The following is a 20,778-nucleotide window of genomic DNA, read 5'->3' on the forward strand; positions in this document are numbered from 1 at the left end:
GTGTAGAGCCTGTGGACATTTAAGAAATATAGTACTGAGATTTTTATGGTACTTCTCTAATCTCGATGGGCATCGTTACAATAAGCCCAGAACCTTCAAGTCAAAAAAAAAAACCAGAACACCTTTGATTTAAGTCTGATGCTGTCCTGCTGAGCAAAATCTGTCCAGGTTGATGCGACACTTCCGACTGCATCTTTGACTCCCAATATCTGCAACAAGCGGAAAACCAGATGGCTTTGGGTGTGAAGTGTTGAGCCGTTTGTTTCTTCATCACTATGTGGAGAGAACCAGGTGACTTCACTCCCAGAGCCCAGGCTAACTGAACACTTCTAATTTGCTCCGACGCCTGGAGTCGGTCGGTCGGGACGCGCCTGGTCCTGAGGGTCCAGCTTTCATAAACACCACAGAAGCGCTGAAACGTCCCTCTTCAGTTGCAAATGAAATTCCAGCAAGGTTTGAACGCTGACAAATTCAAGCGAGACTTTCAACTACACATTTTAAAACAGTAAATTTATTCATTTTTAAAAAATAAAAAAAATCAACTAAAGTTACTATTTCATTGTCACTAATAGAAACAGTACGGAAGCACTGAGTCTTTGAGCACTTTAACTGCTCTTCAAGTATATTAATTCAGTTCATAGATGAGTCTACTGCAGTGAAAAATCCCACGGGAGCGTTGGATCCAGTAAGAACAGGGTCGCAGCTCCGAAATGCAATATCCTTTTATAGTAATATCCTGGTTGAGGCAAAACCAGTGTTACTGACTTCACAAATCCAAAAGAATGTAAAGAATCCACTATTATTTGATCCAGTGACAAGTCTGATTCCAGAGCAATGTAGCTGATGTGCAAACACCATTTAGAGAGTAGTGAGTAGGAAGAGTTGGTCCAGATGAAGTGAAGAGGAAAGAAAGAGCAGGCGGATGAGTAATCAGAATGGCAAGGTCAGAAGAGAAATAACTTACAAAATGAAATCAAAAGACCATGGAAAACCAGATCCGTCATTACAGTTAAAAGTCAAATCAACCATCAGTTTTAAAAAATAGTGACTTCAAAAAATCTGAATTAGCTCAAAAGTAATAAAACCATATTACAATTTCTTCAGTGGAGAATCAAAGCAGTTGTCCACATGTAAACAAATTCACTCAGGAGAGAGAAATCAAATGTGCAGTTCTCTCAAACCCTCCTTCAGCTATTACTACCCATTTACCCTCATAGTGTGTGCTCATGCCACAATTGCACCAAGGACAGCAAATCAATACCATACTTAGAATCACTTCTCCCCTTTGTCCTGTTGTAAGGCTCTCATTTTAAAGGTGGCGACCGCTAATGCAAACGTCACGTTTTTTGAGAGGCTGCTTAACAGGAGGAAAAGGTACAGCTGCTGGGATTCGACTCCTTGTACGAGTTGAGGTCCTCCGTTTACACATCAGCGCAAAACTCCTTGTTCCTTCATCTTTTAAATACGTCGGTCATCTGGGGTGCAGAAGAAAGCGATGCAGATACTCTGAGAAAGCATCCCAGTGTCTCCAGAGGAAGGCCAGGAGGATTACAAGGAGCAGCGTTGAAAGAGTGCGGCTGCGCGTCTTCATCAATGGGACGACGCAGTTTGCCACCGTAGACACAAACACCAAAAGGACCGCCATGACAGCTAGCAGCACATTGATAAGTTTCCCAAGAAGAGTCCGTGCCGTGGCATTCTCCAAACCTTCCAGCTGCACCACCTGTTGTTGCTGTTGCTGCAGCTCCATCTTGGAGATGCGTGTTTGACAAGCCTCCAGCGCCTCCTAGTGGTCAGAGACAAAACAGTCGGTGAAATGGTTTCAATAATTTGCCAACTTGAAACGTGTAACTAATATATATGTGGTTGCTGCTCTTCTCTAGTTCACACTTGGTTGCTGTATTGTTGGTGGCCCAAAGAAAAGCAGTGTCGATTTTTAACGTTGATTGCACTTGATGTTTTGTGAAAGTTGTTTGTTTTTTAAGTTCTAAAATCACTCTCCCAATGCTCTGGCCTGTATGGGTCTGAATACAGGTGCACTCCAAATTTAAGTGGAGGCCTGCTTGACAACATCGCTGTGAACAACAGCTAGCTTGGCGAAGTTGTTCTGGATGTCCATGTTTCGTAACCTTCAGCTATCAGACTGAAGTCACTGGGAGCATCCTTGACCATCAGTTGCTTTTAAGTGTCCCAGCTAGTAATCTAGGTTCTTTCAACACAATCAGAATATGGTTGCTCATCAAAATCTTTATTCTAATGATGGCGAATGATATCGCAGAAATCAGCTGGTTTCCATCACCCATTCTCAACAGGGCGCGACAGCAACCACGTTAATTCAGGAAGGTCACCTGAATGTCTCTCGCTCGTTCATACGACTGGTACGCTATCTTCTCCTCCATGCTGGCAAGTTCCTGTTTCAAGTTCAGAATTTCATTCTGGTGCAGCTCTGTCAGGTCATTGAGCTGCTCTTCTAAACGTTCACACCTGCAAAACAGTACATAATAAGTACCTTACAAACAGGACATGCTCTCGTGCAAAGCTCATGTACAACAGTGATAAGCCACCTGTATCGCTCCTCTTGTAGGGCCTCCATGATCAGCGTGTAGTCCCGTTGATAGTGGGCTTTTAAATTTTCAAAAGATTCCTCAAGTCGACCTTGGTTGTCCCGGAGCTCTTGGATCTCATGGAGTATAGCATCAAAACCTGAGGCCTGGGCAGGATCAAGGGTGTTACCTCTGGAGCTAGGGGGGCCACCAGGGGCTCCGGTAGTACTGTTGGCTCCTGCAGAGCCAGAAGTAGCACTAGAACAGTCATCCTCACTGCCATACTTCGGACTTGACTGCAAATGTCCTGTCCCAAGGGCTCTCGTTCCCCCGGGGCCAACACCATCATCTCCCTGGGTTTCATCCAAAGAATCTTTCAGGGCAGCAATGTTATCAGCGCTGCCAAACTTGTTTCGGATGAGGGAAGCAATCTCTCTGGGCTTGGACACCACAGCACCAGCTGCAGAATGAGTGGCTTGAGAAAAACTGGAGAGGCCACCTGTCACCTGTAGAGAGTGAGATCAGGTCAACGCTCAGCCATCCTTCTTCTAGCTAATTTAAAGTATGGTTGATGTCAGTGGCCAAGCAGGTTAAAAATGAACTCATTTCTATATAGTGCCTTTCTACCTTAGCGGCACTCAAAGCACTTCACAGTGTCACCTCAATCACGTATTGGTGGAGGCTGCCAAGCAAGGAGCTCACCAGGGGCAATTAGGACTTCAGTGTCTTGCTCAAGGACACTTCAGCATGGTCGCCAGGGGGAAGTGAGGATCAAACCAGCAACCCTGCAGTTGCTTGACTGCCACTGTACCTCCAAGCCGCCATTCAGCCAGTCCTTTCTATGATTACAGTTCAACTAAATGGCATGATTCTCAGCTAGTAGCCAGTCTGAGTGGGATTCCCAGCCAAGGTTTGATTGAAGGGAAATGACCCATGCAAACAACATCTGCAGATATTGTTTTTTATTTTTGTAAATATATCAGTAGCAGTTGGATGGGTCAGTTTTGCTCAAGTTTCAAGTTTCTTCTTTGCAATGATGAATAAACAATAAATATGATTTAAGATCCTTTCCATCCATCCATTTTCTTCCACTTATCCTGTTAAGGGTCGCGGGAGGACTGAAGCCTATCCCAGCAGCCTTGGCGGTGAGGCGGGGTTCCCCCTGGACAGGTCACCAGTCCATCACAGGGCCAACACACAGAGACAGACAACCATTCACACTCACAGTCACACCTACGGTCAATTTAGAGTATCAATCAGCCTCGTCCCCTCTTGATGTCTTTGGACTGTGGGAGGAAGCTGGAGTACCAGAGAGAACCCACACAGGAACAGCGACAACATGCACCGAGCCGGTGCTCAAATCCGGAACATTCTTGCAGTGAGTCCACAGTGCTAACCACTGCACCACCGTGCCAGAGCTTTTCCACGTTTGGAAAATAAAAATGTTACTTTTGCAAATTAAAAAGTTTACATGTGTATTTATGAAATATGAATAGCTATAAGTTTTAAATATCCAACATTGCATTAAACATGATATTGTGCATCTCAAAAAAAAGTTTATTACTTCTTTGATTATTCACTGAAAATACTAAAATGATCACGTCATAGGCTGCTTACATATGATCACCTAATTCCAGAGACTGCATAATTGTATTTTTAAAAATGGGATCACAAAACTTTAACTTTGCTCTCCCTACATGAATAACGGGGGAGCATTTGACCTCTTGCCTCATTGCTCAGCTGCCTACGCCCGTGTCGTCCGCTCAGTCTCCTCCCTCAGTTGACATATCTTTGTAAAAGAAACATTTAATGTGTTCCTTTGTCAATAAAAGCAGAGACAGAGTGCAACAAAAGCAGACTGAAGTACCCACCTTGGCTCCAACGTCTTTCAGCCCCTGGTGCATATCTCGGAATACATCTTTGGGCTGACGAGGGATGCCATTATGCTCCACCTCTCGGAGCTTGCGGTGGTAGTGCTCCAGCTTCCTCTGCAGTTGCTGGATAGTCTGAGCTGACTTTTGGTTCTTCTTCTCAAACACCTGTTTGATGCGTGCACTCTGCTGTTTGTCAGCATTATTAGCAAGCTTCAAGTACTCGGCCACATTGTCGTCACGTGCAGTTTGTTCAATTTTGATTTGTTCTGTGAGCTTGAGGATCTTCTGTTGTAGTTGGGCGATGGCCTGCTTGGTTCGCTGAGGGTCCGGGGTACTGTCGACTACATCATACCCATCCCCACCATAGGACATGGCATTAGGTGACACAGCAGGACCCGATCCATCATAACGCTCCAGCTGTTGAAAGCAATGTACAGATGGTGAACAATGGGCCGATTGTTTCAAGTTCGTGACCTCTGACAAAACACTGCCTGTTGATTTCATCACAAGAACTTGTTTTTCTGATGATTTTAATAATATTTAAAACCAGTGGCATTTTATTGTTGTCATTTTGTATATCCTCTTCATGTTGTTGCCCATTTACATAAGTAGAAGGCACCACCTTTTGACTGGCACCTCAGAGCTGCACTATGAGCATAAAAATATATCCATTTAGACTGAAAAAATTAAAGTAATTTTGTCCTCTGAAAGTTGCAGACCTTGTGTTGAGAAGAATAGGACTTTGCTGTCGAATCTTCATACTTAATGCCTTATGAATTCCAGCGTACAGAAAACAGACTGCACAGATGATTTGATAATAAAACTAAATCAATATTAATGATTATAAATGAAGAATATCTTAGAATTTGACTGAACGTTAGTCTCTTCCTATGTGTCTGATAATATGTAGGGAGCATAAGTCCTCAAAAGCTGTCCAAAACACTCCTTTGAGTTGGGGGAATAATCATTTTAGAGAGAAATGGCAACTTTAATTAAATTTAGTATTTTTTGAATCTAATTTATTGATATTCATTGTATTATTATTTTCTTAATGAACTGGTGAAATGTTATTCTTCCAGTACATGAACACACATACGTAGCACTATTGTCAAATCATTATGAAATACATGATTTCCTTACAACTTTGTGGGTGGGTGATGTTCAAAACTCAAATATCAAGTACTGTATAAATGCTGCCAATAAATTCTAAAGAAATGTGTTTTTGGATCATTCACTTTTTAATCCGTATGAGGGATGACTTCTTATGCTGAATGGCCATAAACTAGCCTCATTTAAGCATAGTGGATTACGGATAAAAAGGCATATCGTTTTTTGAAGATACATGTGAACAGGAAGATGCAATGTTTCCTGCTTGCTTGTGACATCTGTTGATTAACTCAACTTCTGCAAGAGTTGCAAGACCTGCAGCACGGCCCCCTATGCTAACACGACTTCAGTCTCCTCATTTGTCATTTGAGATTGCTGGGTATCTACCCCCCCCCCCCCCCTACTTTGATGACAGAAGAAAACATGTTTATTCTGCTCCACATATTCTATGTAAGTTTTACGCATACATGTAAACCGGTCTGCTTTCAAATTTCTCCAGTCATGGCTTTGAAGATGCTGTTGTGGGATCATTCAAACACATAAACAAAAACAAACAAACAAAAAAATCCCACAAGTCAAGTCATTTTCTTTAGCCCCGCAAGCCTACTGTGACCACACTCCGAGAGAGCAAAAGCTAAATTTAGAAGGGCTTAGAGCACGTACTGACTGACCAACCAACCACTCAAAGGCAATCTGTGACCTTCCATTGCTGACAGCTCATCTACCCGTTCATCCCAGTTCACTTAGGTTTGACATTCTTGCACAGATAATAGTGCACATGAATCGCTTAATCCTTTGTTTTCACAGCCAAAATGCCACTGGGATGTTGACAAATAAAACCCTTTTGTTCCTTATCAGTGCCAATTGTTGAGTATATTACAATCTGATATGAATATTTGATACCCTGAAGCAAAATATGTCAGGGGAATACAAGGATTAATCAAACACAAAAATACTACACTGAAAAAATTATAAATGCAACTTTTGAATTTTTGTTGTCATTTCCTAAGGATTATCAGTAGTATCTCAATGATTTGTTCTGGCGAGTAGAAGTACCATGTACCTGCTTTATTTAGTTGAAAATTTTAAACTGGAAGAACATAAAACATTTACAAATCTCAATTGTTGCATTTCTATTTTTGCTCAGGATAAATCTGAATCCTGCATAACTACAATTCCTAAGTAAGCAAAAAAGCAGAGTTCAACAGATTTTGCTGTTTATCAAGACTCAACAATTCATGAGAAACTTTTATGTTCACTCTTATACTGTTCTATGTATTCATAAATGATTCAATCACTCATGGTATGAAGCTAATTGAGAAAAGTGGTGTTTTAGTACACATTTGTGCATTCCAAATGATGACATTTCTCTGTGCCTCATAGATGAGTGTCTGCTCTACTGAAACTTTATAACAAATTTACTGGTGTATGGCTCTGGTTTACTTCTCCCCCTGGACCATCTGGAAGGATATTCTGACACTGACCTTGTCAGGCTCCTCCGTGGAGTGGTAACCAGAAGTCAGCAGCATGTCTGCTAAGGCAGGACTGCTGGGTGTGTCTGTGGTTGAGGAGGAGCGTGGGCGTCCAGCCTGCAACAGGGCCTCATGGGTGCTGCGCCGGTGGATCTGGGGGCTACCTTTCTGGGGAGGATCCCCAGTTACCCCCGCCTTGCTACGGCGGCTCTGCAGGCTGGTGCCTCGCTTCATCATTGGTGGAGCACCTCGGATCTGCTGCAGAACACGGCTCAGAGCTGCGGGAGGGGCGGAAGCAGCAGGGTTGTCAGAATCCAAAGGGAGAGCCGAGGAGGCAGGACCTTCCCCTCCTTCTGACCCTACATCAGCAGATTCAGAGGGAGGGGCACCTGCACAGGATGAGGTGGAATCATGTGGGGAAACGGAGGAGCGTCGGCGCTGTGGCTGGAAGAACTGCTTCAGGCCATGGCCTAAAGCTCCCATGTTCTCCAGGGCATTATGGGTGATTTTGGACAAACCATGCTCTGACTCCGATGCCCTCCTACCGCTCTCTGGCTCTGCCCGGCCTCCTGTGTCCGGTTCCTCTGGACTCTGCTCACTAGTACCCTGATCCATCAGAGACCTCCAGTTCTACTTGGGGGGTGCAGGAGACTAGCTACACGGTGTTGACACCCCCCCTCTGAGAGGCTGGTTGAAAGCCGGGTAGCAGAGGGGATGGCGCTCAGTTGAACCTTTTGAGTGGGCATGCATCTGTGGCGTGGCTCAATGTCATGCTTGTCTACCACAAAAGGAAAATAAAATGAATTATGTCATGCAGCAGTGAGAATTACAAAATAAGACAGAAGCAGAATATAAAATAAGCAACATTTAAAAACTGAGTTGGCACAAACAGACACAACCACTTTTGTAGATGTAATTTTTCTTATTTATTTTTGTCCAATGTACGCTGGCAGGCAATCATTGACCAGAGCAAGTGGGATGGTTACTTTCTAGCAAATTTAAACTTGAGACTATGAGGTCTGTCTGGCAACACCAACTCACCAATGAATGAACAAGAATGAATACATTGAGGGCCACGGTGCCTGATTTGATTCCCTTGTATTCTGTTAGTCCAAGTTTAATGGAATGTGAGGGGTCTCGGGTTGTGTAAAGTTAAACAAAAACTCTGACTATGATCTCTCCTTTTTTCACCGTTTGGTCTCAGACATCTCAAGGATGACGGAGGGTATCGAAGCTACGCAGGTAAAATCCTGACGGTGATCTCAATCTGTTATCCTGACCTGAGACGCCAGCTGGGTGGTTCTCATCATTGCTGACAGTGGAACAGTTCTCAGAAAGAATCCTGAGACGTCTTATGGCGTACTCACTCTCGGCCAAGTTGTCTTGTAGCATTGCCTGGCACAGTTGTCGCCCACTCCCCCGCTGGCCTACGCTGACATATATAATGTTCTGGGCACGAGCATGCTTACTTCATCACAGTATGATTCATTTTTGTGTTGATGAAACCTCTGTCGCACAGCACGATGGACTTTTCCATGCCTCCACCCCTTCAATTGCACCTGGGCACAGTTCAAAATGCTGTTCGCCAGGCCCAGGCACATCACATCCCCAAATGGACTTAGTGACTGGCCTTAAAACATGTTTTTACAGCCCCTGCCCCTACCTCAGGCCCCGTGGCAAAAAAACGTAAAATTCTGCAAAATAAAAAAAGCTCTGAGAATAGTTTCTGAAATGAGTTTTATTGCACAAGTTCAAGATATTAGCTGTTTTCTCAGCTGACCTCAAAGTTTATCCCTGTGCATTCAAGCATAACAGTACCAACACACTCACGATAGTGCAATAATTACATTTCAGAAAGTATTCACTATGGAAATTGAAAATCAACATAATTGAAAGTGCTTAGATGATGCTGACAAAAGAGTACAGGGTGTGAAAAATGTAAATTAAATTCTAAATAGATAAAGAATGACGTCTAATTCTCAGCTGATTATGTGCTCAGTGATCCCTGGTGGTCTCTTCTTCACATCTCATTCTAGAACATGGCTGAATCCTGTCATGTAAAGGACCATTCCAAGTCTTTGGCTCTCAGACGATAGAAGACAGCATAACATTTTATTTCACCATCACGTAACGACACAGACAACATGAGAGGACGTGAAGAACTATGACAAAGTGCTTACCATCAGCTCAACCTCTCCTCTTCAGACTCACAACTCAGGGTTGGCTAGAGAGAGCAGACATGTGATGACAATATTTAATTAGGATAATGTTTCCTGTACCAGAAGAGGAACATACTGTACATATGTCTGTACCAGATTACAGTATAGGATGGAACAGAATTTCAGACCTCAGCATTCAGGCTAGTAGTGACTGATGACATGTAATGGATATGTAAATGATGGAATTAAAAGCTTCACCGTGCTGTGAATGATCTAATGAAGCTTTGTTTAAAATCTCAAGCGAGCAGAACATTGATGTATTATTAGATCTATTATGCTATAAAGGGTGTTACAGTACAAAACAGCCCAAATGACATAAGCATGAGTTTACAGCTCCTATTCATCATCCTGTTCATATAGGTAATCATTCTAGTTCTACTTAGAATGTAAACATGGCATGAACACAACTCAAAAGTGCTCCGAGGAGCTGTCACTGCGAAACTCATCTGTAGCACCTACGGGGGGGAGGGGGATGTTGGACTGTCAAACATCACTCCTGTCAACAAGCTAACAAATGTGCACATTATCCCGAAGCTCACCTTTTCACAACGTCCTCATCATAATGTTTTTCACAAAGACCAAAATGCACTGTATTTGTCAACAACAGTAAGTTTCAGATGTGCCCTCTCTTAAGCAGCATTCACATGGATTGAGGCAGCCAGCAGACACACCGCTGGACGACAGAGCGGCAGGCCAGCAACACTAAACACACGTGATAATATGTGGTGTTGTTTCCGAACAATAGAATCAAATATATTCAATTAAGTGTCTGTCACTGAGTTTGTCTGAAAAAGAGAAGACCAGATTCACATCCAAGACTAGAATTACTGTTGTATGCCTGGAGAATAAAAAGGAGTTTAAAAAAAAGATATTTTATTTGTATTCAGGTGAAATAGTGGAGGTACTGCATACTGATGCTGGGGATGTCACGTTGAAATTGACCTTGGACCTTCTGGATATAAAATGTCATCAATTCTTTTCACTCACGAAGATATTTGTGTGAACTTTTGTCATAATTAGAGTGTGAATTGCGGGCCAATATCATGTTTTGACAGGAACTGTTTTGTGCAGTCATGTATTCAAAAAGCCCCTGAACTCCTGCCCTTAAACGCTGACCATCAAAATCTAAGCAGTTCATCTGCTAGTCTGAGCGAACATTTGTGCCAAATTTCACATAAGTCCCTCGCCACTGTGCTGAGCTGTTGTGCTCATAAGAATGGGACAGACGGACAGACAAACAAAATGGCTCCGGCCAAGGCTTTAACCTGCACAGAGGCATTATTAGACCCAGTTTCACATCTACCATTTGGCTGACTCCATTCTGAATGCAGCACCAGTTGTCAAAAACCTAGACAGTCTGTTTGCAGGAATGTTCCCATCAGCACTAAAGATAATATGCAAAGCCCAAAGTCATGAGTCTGACTGGGGACAGTAGCACATGGATCTTTTTTTTTTGCAGACACAGGAAAATTATTCTACAACTCAGCAAAACAATCAAGTACCAGAAACACTGAAAATCTTCATTAGAGATTAAAAAACAAAACAACAACTGACTCATTACGGCCTTGCTCATATCTGCAGCGTTGGCTAAGAAGGCACTTTGTTAGAGGGCAGGTGGAAGTGAGTAGTGTTTGAGTTGTACTAGCTCTTGTTAGAAACCATCCAACATTCAACAACTGTTTCATTTCGAAACTGTATTTACTGTTCACTGACTGTCATTATTGTCAAAATGACAATAGATGATTTGCATGAAGAACCCTCCCCCTGCAAGGATGATACTGTAAGTACAAGCTGTGGTAAGTGGTAAAATACATCTTGCCAAATACACGTTTATGTCATCGAACATGAATTATAAAACATCAATACAGTATGTGTGTTTTTATGGCTGCTATTTAAAACCTCACTGAGGTTTGGATGAACACTGAAGCTATTACAACACAGTCAAAACATTCACTCAACAGAATAAACACTGTATACGCGTTCGTTAAGCATCATCTGTAGGAGCCTCTAATCTTTGTCTCGTGCATGAACACAGCAGCTATGTGACTAGAATCTAGAGAATGACTAGAATGACACAGCCATTTAGTGAGTCAGTGCAATGTGTTTCACGAAGCTTTATAGACTTGAAACTTAAGACAAGACATTAGGGACAAACGTTCCTCACAGGCCTGGAACTACACCCTTCAGCAGCAATGAAACCACAACAGTGTCCGACTCCTCTAGGCTCAGGGTAAAGCGCTCTCTTTGAAGTGGGTCAGCCAACATTCAACTATCACTATCTGCACATGCGGTGCTCCAAGGTCACACCATCTACAGTGTTACGCACACGTAGCTAGCACCAGTCCTGCTTTTACTTGCGCTGAGGACACATTTCTGCAACTGGGTCCATTTTGTACATGGAGACGACCTGCTTTCTTGGGTCAAATTGACAGCAAAAGCCAACATGTATTTTCTACATCTTTCAAAATCAATTTTACATTAAATAGAATGGAGATGACAAATGTTTTCTTGGGAGAGAAGACTACAGTTTTCAGCCTCAAGACCAACTTTTTCCACTTGTTCAAATGTTAGGCATATCGGCACAGAATATAAATACACCGCTTTAATTGACATGCAGCAATGAATCAATTATGCATATAATTCTGAAAGGGGCCATTCTGCACTTTTATTTTGGGGAATTTGAATCTATTTTGATGGTACTCTTACTAAGAAATATTTAAAAAAAACATTACCAATACAAATGATAAAAATCCCATTGTCAATGTTTTTGACCTATAGTTATTACAATATGACTGATTTTGGAGGAAATAATTTTTGCACTACATCTTTTCTTTGAACATTTTTAGAAATTGTAAGATTCACGCTGTACAAAGCTTTATACAAAGAAACACTTCAGACTGATACGTAAACTCTGTGTTTTATGATGTATAGTCAGTTATTTATGTTGGAATTCTTACTTCATTCATATCTCAGAAAAAAACACCCACTCTCTGTCTAAACATGTACAGTAGCTCCATTGTGCAAGAATACAGTGAGCGGGTGTTGTTGTTTTTCCTTCTTTTACTTGTTTATTCTACCTACACGCCTGTGAAAAGACTAATCAGGTGTGCAAGAGAAATTGATGACCTAGTTTACCCATCACAGACATGCACTGGATGTGGATCACGCAATCTCTGAAAATTGCCGCCCTTATGGTGCTTCAAGGGATACATGAGAATTTTAATAAACAGATAAATAAAAATTAAGAAAAAAAAAACGGGCATGTCTGCGAGTCACGCTGTTCCCCTGGTTATTAAATTCAGTCTCCAAAATATGCTTGCAAAATGTCACTACATAGCCGCACTCTGACGTCTTGGTTTTATTGCATTATTAGACTCTTTTAAAATAATTTAATACCAATGACATTTTTTTTTTAAATGTGTGTAACTGATCTTGTCGATTATGACTGCTTCTTGTCCTCTGTCTTCTCTTGCATAAGAGATCTTGAGCTCAATGAAACTGCCTAATTAAATAAAGATAAAATAAAACAAAACATACCTTCAGATGTGATCATCAGCAAATTTTGTGTGGATCTATTAACAAGGTAAAAGGGACTAATAATCCAAGCAAACTTCCGGCACCACCTCCTCCTCTGGATAATTCTTCCCAATGTCAATCTGGTTGGATAGCTGTCAAACTGTAGTCAGCTGTTTCCATGGACATTTAGAAAAATTACATGCTGCAAGGAAAGATGTGAGAAAGTGTTGTGAAAGGGAATGCTGCAAATACAGTAATACTGACAATCTTCAAACACTGACAATATATCTATCATACCGGTTGTAAGTCATACAATAAAGCTTTCCAAAACTAATGCTTAAGTGAACATCTTCTTTACCATGACACTGCACATTTTTGAAGAGTGGGAAATGTGTTATTTCATTATTTGTGGGAGAATGAATCTTTCTTCCAAAATTCTGCTCAGTCCTGCATGGTCCTGTTCAGTCCCTCAGCTCAACAGTTATGAATGTGCTGTCTTGAGTTTTACTTCACAGCCATGTTTCCAATTGCAGTGAGTAACTTATTTCAAAAACACGCTTGCAACCAGGTAACATGTTTGAATAAAAAAGTGGCAGGTCTTGCATGTCATGAGGTTGGTACACACCAGATCCATGCCAGAAGTGTGTGACACAGGGATGGTTAAAAGGGGATGATAAATGACAAATTAGCAATAACTTTATTAACCAACAATATGTTGGGATGTTGCAGAGATTCTACAACTCTACACACTACCCAGGTTAAGAGGTTAAGATTAGTTTCGCTGTCAAATAGGTTACACCTTTTTCACCAGCACCTAATATAAAGCTTGAAAACATGCCTCTCTGTTTAGTAGGGCAGGAGCCTCCAAGGCACTTCAACTTAATTAATTGTGGGATGTTAATTAATAGTGCCCAATGGCACCTTGGGACTAACTACAGGGTATGAACCATTAGCTTGTTTTAAAATAGAGCAACATCTCGGGTAAACAAGCCAGCGTGACAATCAAACAACAGTATGTGCTGAACATGCCAAGTGTGAAACGTTATTAGTAGGTGTTACCATTATGTATGCGGGCACAGTCATACGTGCATCACGATGAGATCATCACTTCTCCTTATGTGTCATCGCCACTGAAGGTCGTTTTTCGTAGACTATAGTGTGAAAGGAAGCTTTCTAATCTCATACCGGGTTCATTAACACGTTACAGGTGCATTCAGGGTCTTTACATGACTAGTAATTTCACTGCAGTGACGGGAGCAATTGAAAGGCTGTCTGTGTGATAAAGAAGGTTGTGAACAGAGGCTGTATACATGACCAACATTAATAAGTTACCGCACCTAGCCGGAACCAAGAGGTTTTACGACAGCTTCAGTTAAGAAGAGGATGAAATTATGTTAGCAGCTCGCTAGCTAAAGCCTTTAGGCCGACCCTTAATTACAACACGAAAGTGTCCGGTGTGTTTATTGAAAACAACGATATACATTTATTTTATTTTTTACTTTGTTGCCAATCTCTGAGATAGTTTAACACTTAATACATTGTTTCACCCATTTTCATGTCTTGTCTGCTCCTCCACCAGCAGTTAGCAGTGAAAAGCTAACGTGGTGCACCGGAGGGCGTTCATTTTCATTTACAGTGCACACCGGTGCTTCCGTGCGGGGCGAGGTTAGAGTGTTAGGTTACTTTCTGTGTTGACACATTTGGGTCATTCTGTATATTTAGCATTTAAAAAAAAAAGTTACCAGATGTTGTCGTGTAAAAATATTGCCTTCAGCACCCCATACTAAAACTGTGAAATGTGCATTTTGAGTAACCATTTGGTGACGTAAGCTCACCCGGGGATCTGAAAATTTGAAGTTGGCAGGAACCACATTACACAGTTCACACTTCATTTATATTACAAAATACACTGAAACGTGAACTTTTAAAGCTCACCTGCAGAACCCAGCATCAATGATCGGCTGGTGAGTGCCATATATGAAGAAATACGTGCAAGAATATATGTAGAAGGGTACAATCCTAGCACTGAAACCCTTTCAAAGCTACATTTCAGCTCAGTGATATAAATAAAAAGCAAAACAAATATTTTGCCTTAAATGCTTCATAAAATAAATTCACATTGCGAAGATGCAACAACTGTCAAACCTAAATGTCAAAGTATGATATCAAGCTATTTCGGCATCTGTTCTCGTCATTACTCATAGCCATAATTTTCCATAAATGTCGCAGAATTCTGCCCTGTTGACACTACCCATAAAGATCCTCAGAGAAAATGGAATACCTCAAACACACAGGGTGCTCCCGACAGGCTAATAAATCACTCACGAGTCGTCTGAAACGAGTACAGTCAGTTAATTCACCACAATTCAACATTTCCGCAATGTCCGGCGGTTGAGTCCGATAGGTAATCTTGACACACAGGCGAGGGGCAATTTCCTTTTTACCCAATATCGAAGCTAGCCTCGCCCATCCAGATTTCCCTGGCCGACAAAACAGACGCTTACTCGCCGCCTGGCTACTCAGCCTGTCAGTTAGCAGCAGGCTAGGCTCTCCGGCTAAAAAACATCCCTTCAGCCTCGGTTAGCTAAGCAAACAGGGCACGTCGCCAAGCGTCAACGACAGCCAGATAAACACCATTAACCGCTCCTAACCCCCGTGTAGGTCGTATAACAGCTCATGGAAACATATTTCATTCAGAGTAGTTGACAAAATGTATGTTTTGCTGGCTTCAACTTACATGAGCGCTGAGAGGATTGTGTTGATGACCGTTCATTTCTCCCGATGGTGGAACACTCCCACGATGACGTCAAATAGCGTGCTCAACGTCAGAACAGCTGAGCACCAGACAGCTAACCATCCCCTGTCATCCACGGAGGGGGTGAGCTGCGGTTCAGACGGTTTACCACAATGTACAACACACTTATACATTCGTAACTACATTTATCTGGAGACATTGTGTCGTGTCCTCAGTGTTTGAGGAGAGAGGAGGAACATTAACATACAGTCATTAATCATTTAGCAGTTTTTATACGATTTCATCACCTGAACGTTATTCGAGCCTTGCAGTGTTAGGAAGGTTAGCTATAGCTGTAATGTGCTGTGTTCATTATTTTGAATCAAATATCATGATTTTTGTGGGGTTCTGTATCCAATGTGACATAAAATCCCCACAAAAATCACATCGTTTTCACGAGTTTATGAAAATTACTATATTTGTTCCAATGTTGCAAGTTTCAATATCACCCAAACTAAGCTGATGCTTATTCAAATTTTTGCAGCTTTAAACGGCAGTACTGCGTTTGAGTCGATCATCACAACATGAACATTTATAAGCCAACATGAAAAAATAAACCATTCATTCAAAATTAATCATTTCATCATAAAAGGCACATTGCAGTAATTAGTTATTTGCTGAGCATAGTCAGCGAATCCTAGTGAGTCTAATGAAATAAGCACAGATGATGTCTCTTCTGAATGAACACAAAGATATCACAAATGGATTCAAATGTTTCATAACAGGCTTGCACACAGCATCAAAGCTCGACAAAACACACACGAAGAAAAAAAAATCCCTTGTATTATCACAAATTCAAAGATAGTATTGTTACATATATTTCTCTGCTGAATGGTGATGCAATAGTTGTGTCCATGAATTATTTTAGGTCCTGCAAACTCTAAGTTTGGGAAATACAGCATTGACTGATCATACAATTCAATCTGCAGCTACTTTGATAATCAGTGACTAATTTCTTAAAATATTCCATGCTTCCAGTGATGGGAATATTTGTAACATGTAGAGTTTTAAATATGATCATAACAATCACTGACTTGTTAGACAAGCACTTGGAAAATATTTCAGCCTTTTGGAAGTTTCTGGCATTTTATGCAACTGTCTCTCATTTCAGAGAATATCCAATTATCTAATCTAGAAAATTGGCAGATGAAATCAGTAATGAATTTTTGATTGCAGCCCTGTAAATGGTCTTTTAACCGAATGAATCAACTGTAAACATTTCAAATCACTAACAGAAAAACAGAGGTGGATTTTTGGACTCATGACTAAGCCACTGCTCTGAAGGTTTTCACGCACAATTACCGCAAACAATGAAATGACAACATTAGACACTCGTGTAACCAATATGTCCATTTATTTTTTCCCCCCTTAGGAAACGTCAATTTTGAACCCCACTACTCGAATACTAAGAAAATAAGATATTTTACCTAAAAAAAAAAAGAAAACAAAAAACATGGAGGGGCTTCATTTAGGCAAATCTGTTTGGCTCATCAAAATGCACAACAGGGAGTGCATGCTGTTCCTGGAAACCAGCAGCAGTACTGGCTCCCGCAGCTGAATTTGACCTCGGATGAGAAGGGAGGGGGTAAAATGGGGACATGGAGTAGTAGTTAGGCTGACGCTCATGCTGCGGCTGAGCCAAAGCCGTCTTTGGGGGAGGAAACACAGGCGCAGCAGCCTGCTGAGGAACATAATATATGTGAGGGTATGGGTGGTAAAATGGCTTTTGAAGAGCAGGCTTTGGAGGAGTTTTTACACTGGTTGTTGAGGTGGTGGCAGGAGGAGGAGTCGGCTGAATGTTTTGAGAATATTTAAGGGGAGGATACAACACAGGGATAGGATAGATTTGGGGGTACACAGGTGGTGGTGGGGGCTCCTGGAGGACAACTTTGGGTTCATTAGCAGTTTGAGGTTGCGGAGCGTGTTGTGGAAAGGACAAGAAAGGATATGAAGGGTGAAAATAAGAGATCCTGTCATGCTCAGTGGGAGCAGGTGTGGTTCCCTGTGTGGGAATGGCCGGAGGCGTAGAAGGGGGTGCTGGATGGAAAATTTTACCTACCATAGGGAATTGTGTGGAAAACTGAAAGGCATAATGTTCAGTTGACTGAGGGTGTGAAGCAGCAATATTTTTAGTAACTGGAGGTTGTGTTGGTGGTACAGGTCTGGGGAACAAGAGGTACTGGGGGAACTGTTGGTACTGCTGGAGGAATGGATGTGCAGGTTGCTGGGGTGCAGCTATCTGTTGGTTTTCAGTTGAAGGTAGCTGTGCCGCTGGAGTAACTGCACCTGTGGGAGGAGAGGGCCTGGGATTCGCTGGGTGTTGTAGAAACACATGACCACCATCACTAGAAGATGAAGCTGCTGTTGTAGGCTTTTTGTCTGGTAGTGAAGCGCATGTGGCTAAGAGCTCAACGTCAGCCAGCTGGAGAGAGAGTGAATGCACTCCATCCTGCAAGGAAACAGAAAATTAGTGTATAATTCAGCTTCCATTTTAAACCTTAAAAGAATAAACTATACCTTAGTCTCTATGCACAAACTTTGGTGGTAGGGTGCAGTTAGTGTCAGTCCTCCAGAGACCACCTCCACACCAAGTCCACAGGTGCTACAGACCAATGAAAGAGGCTTCCATGTGCCAGACACTACAAAAGTTGTATTTTCTGATGAGATCATCAAGTAGAATGTAAAGCCAATGACATGTTCATGTAGATGACCTACCTTTCACTTTTATCTCATTCATTGATACACCACCTAACTTGACCACCATTCCAGATGGGAAGCAGGAAACTGAAGGTGGAAGTGAAAAGGCTGGGCATGACATGGTCATTGGTGCCCCCCATAAACGTAGTGGCAGCACATAATCAGCACCCTGCAGTTTAAAGGGATGTGGAGTGAGAGGAAGCTTCTGCTCCAAAGTTAAACATCAGGTGGACGCAGCAAAATTAACTTAATCAAAACAAACTTATTTCCTGGAAAATGAATGACTTATCAGACAGAATATTAGGAGATTTGTTAGAATTTCAGTCTTGGGAAGTGTGACCACAAGTGTCGACATGATTGCCAGGGGCAAGATATGCAAGCTAGCAGTGAGGTCTGATTAAAGAGACGATCATGCACTGATGTGGGCTCATGTCATGTTCTTTCATGGTCATCAGCTCCAGAACCAGCATGCTTATGAAGAGCAGGGTGAAGCTAATCAGCCCTCCAATAGTACGCTAATACAATGAATGTGAGGGGCTGGCTTCTGACCCAGAGGATGAACTGAGGGGGCTGCATAAACAATCATGAGTTAAATAATGCTGCTTTTAAAGTGGTGAAGCATGTAAAGCTACCCTAATGGAGCCCTGGAATAAAAATATAGAACTGGAGTATAATAGAAGCCCTTCAAGTTGGATTATGAAGCTAACCTGTTGGGTAACATGGCAGCCCTGGTAAGGAGCAGCGATTTGCACATCTCTACGAGACCTCTTCACAGAGTAGCCACAGCTGGAAGGCATTTGAGACAGAGGGATGAGACGCCCTTCACCTGTTAGGCAAAAATAATAACTTGAAGTTGTTATCCACTGGACAACATCTCATATTCCTTTCACGGAACCTACCACTAGCCACAAGAAAGTGAGGCATCCTGGCCTGTTTGACTTGCAGGGTCATCAGGTTGTTGCTACATTGCACTGTTGGATCCAGACGCTTGAGTTTTGCATCCAGTAAACTGGACCATACTGTAAACAAGCACAACTCAGTTAATTTATTCATGCAATCATACACATCGACATTGAAATGGATTAATTTATTCATTGGCCACTGGCACTGAATAATGCATCACAAAAAAGGTTTCTAGAAGCCCTAGTTCATACTTTGGCATTCCCAGCAGAAGAGGATGGAAGGATTAAGGGAGGCAGAGGAGGAACCGAGTGTCTCAACTGACATTCAAGAACCTTTTCACCAAATATTAACACAATATAAATGTGAGCTAAGCTTGATCCCTGTCACTGTCGCTCACTGTTGCCAACTTGCATTGGCAGCCATATTGGATTATTATTTCACAGGTGAGTGGGATGGTTGGCTGAATGATGTGAGGATTCAACAAGTGTTTAACAGATACTGATGTTTCTGTCCTGATTTGTGACTTTGTCACAGGCATTTTTCTTTAGTTGTTCTTCAATCTTAAAAGACAGGGGTCAGATTGCCACATTTACCAAAGGTTCCCTGCTGTGATTGCTATTTATGAAACAAAAATCTCCTTAAAAAGTCAAGATTATCAATACACCCTGAAGCACAGCAATGCAATTTGCCAAGTCACTTTGAGAATTTTGACATGTGAGAATAAAAATACCTTTGGCCTTTTTAAGAATTTGAAAAATATGCATCAAAGATTATTCTGTAATACCTCGACTAGTTATGAGCCAATCCAAATGTCCCTAATATATGCTCGAAAAGTCTAAACTTGACCCTTGATGATATTGCAAGTGTTCTCCATGAGTGTGGTCTCATCACAAACTGACTCCAGAGCTTAGAAAATTTAAAACACTTGATATGACATAAAGTTGGAGCATGCAAGAACACACACACACACACACATAAATACACAGTATATTAACAGACCTATATCATTGTTGTTAAAATAAGTTATATGTCAGCCTGTATGACATTGAAAGCAGCAGGTCTTCCTTGTTACACTATGTTTGCATTGAACAGCTAAAAAACTGAATTAAGGTTTCCCATGACCTTCCTAATTGAATAATTTCCGGCACTTGTCAGTTTTCTTCCCTTGTGCTTTAAGAATGAATATCATTGTGTGACTCACATTCCTATGTTTAGAAGAAACTACATGCATTACACTGCAAGCTGAGTGAACTTGTTGAATCTTCTCTCAGTAACTCACCGGTGCCCGGTTTTTGAACTTTCCCTTCACCAAACGTAAAAGCAAGCGATCCATTTCGAGCTGGGGCCGCAGACTTGTGATTACTATCAGACACCACACTTGACAAGTGAACACTGCCTCGTCCAGTCTCTAAACCAAGAGACTGAGCTGAGATCGTCTCCTTGCGTCGTTGGGAAAAATCTTCAAGTCTTCCATGACAGACTTTTACAGATGTTAGAGTCGCTGTCAGCAGGGCACACAGCGCACAGGTTTTCAAACACATCACACCTCCGATCATGATGTTCAGCACGTTATAAGTGAAGCATCCACTTCCTCATACATGTGGATGACCGTCAGCGCGACTTAATTGACGAGCCAATCACAGCAGGGCTTGC

At 41.8% G+C, this 20,778-nt stretch overlaps 2 protein-coding genes across 7 annotated transcripts; both read right to left on the reverse strand.

The window, feature by feature from the left end:
• Positions 1–489: 489 nt before the first annotated feature.
• Positions 490–15,591, reverse strand: tmcc1b (transmembrane and coiled-coil domain family 1b). Of its 6 annotated transcripts, none has more exons than XM_086199581.1 (8): positions 15,469–15,591; positions 12,753–12,933; positions 9,177–9,220; positions 7,009–7,274; positions 4,415–4,834; positions 2,565–3,049; positions 2,349–2,484; positions 490–1,786 (listed from the first exon to the last, which is right to left on the reverse strand). In XM_086199581.1, exons 4-8 carry the CDS (start codon positions 7,231–7,233, stop codon positions 1,472–1,474), a joined length of 1,581 nt encoding a protein of 526 aa, XP_086055707.1. In that variant the 5' UTR covers positions 7,234–7,274; positions 9,177–9,220; positions 12,753–12,933; positions 15,469–15,591; the 3' UTR covers positions 490–1,471. The 6 variants fall into 6 exon arrangements, with proteins under 6 accessions (XP_086055707.1, XP_086055703.1, XP_086055704.1 ...); XM_086199577.1 differs by having other exon boundaries at positions 7,009–7,774; XM_086199578.1 differs by lacking the exon at positions 15,469–15,591 and adding an exon at positions 15,013–15,431 and having other exon boundaries at positions 7,009–7,774.
• Positions 15,592–16,851: 1,260 nt separating this feature from the next.
• On the reverse strand, positions 16,852–20,752 carry LOC147268211 (uncharacterized). Its single transcript, XM_086200802.1, has 6 exons — positions 20,405–20,752; positions 19,122–19,241; positions 18,930–19,048; positions 18,241–18,391; positions 18,043–18,164; positions 16,852–17,974 (listed from the first exon to the last, which is right to left on the reverse strand). The coding sequence occupies exons 1-6, from the start codon at positions 20,679–20,681 to the stop codon at positions 16,994–16,996; spliced, it is 1,770 nt and encodes a 589-aa protein (XP_086056928.1). The 5' UTR covers positions 20,682–20,752; the 3' UTR covers positions 16,852–16,993.
• Between the last annotated feature and the right edge of the window lie 26 nt (positions 20,753–20,778).

The sequence above is a fragment of the Aulostomus chinensis genome, chromosome 3, assembly GCF_037954235.1.
Source record: "Aulostomus chinensis isolate RoL2024-O1b breed Wild chromosome 3, RoL_Achi_v1.0, whole genome shotgun sequence".
In the NCBI taxonomy this organism is placed as follows: Eukaryota; Metazoa; Chordata; class Actinopteri; order Syngnathiformes; family Aulostomidae; genus Aulostomus; species Aulostomus chinensis.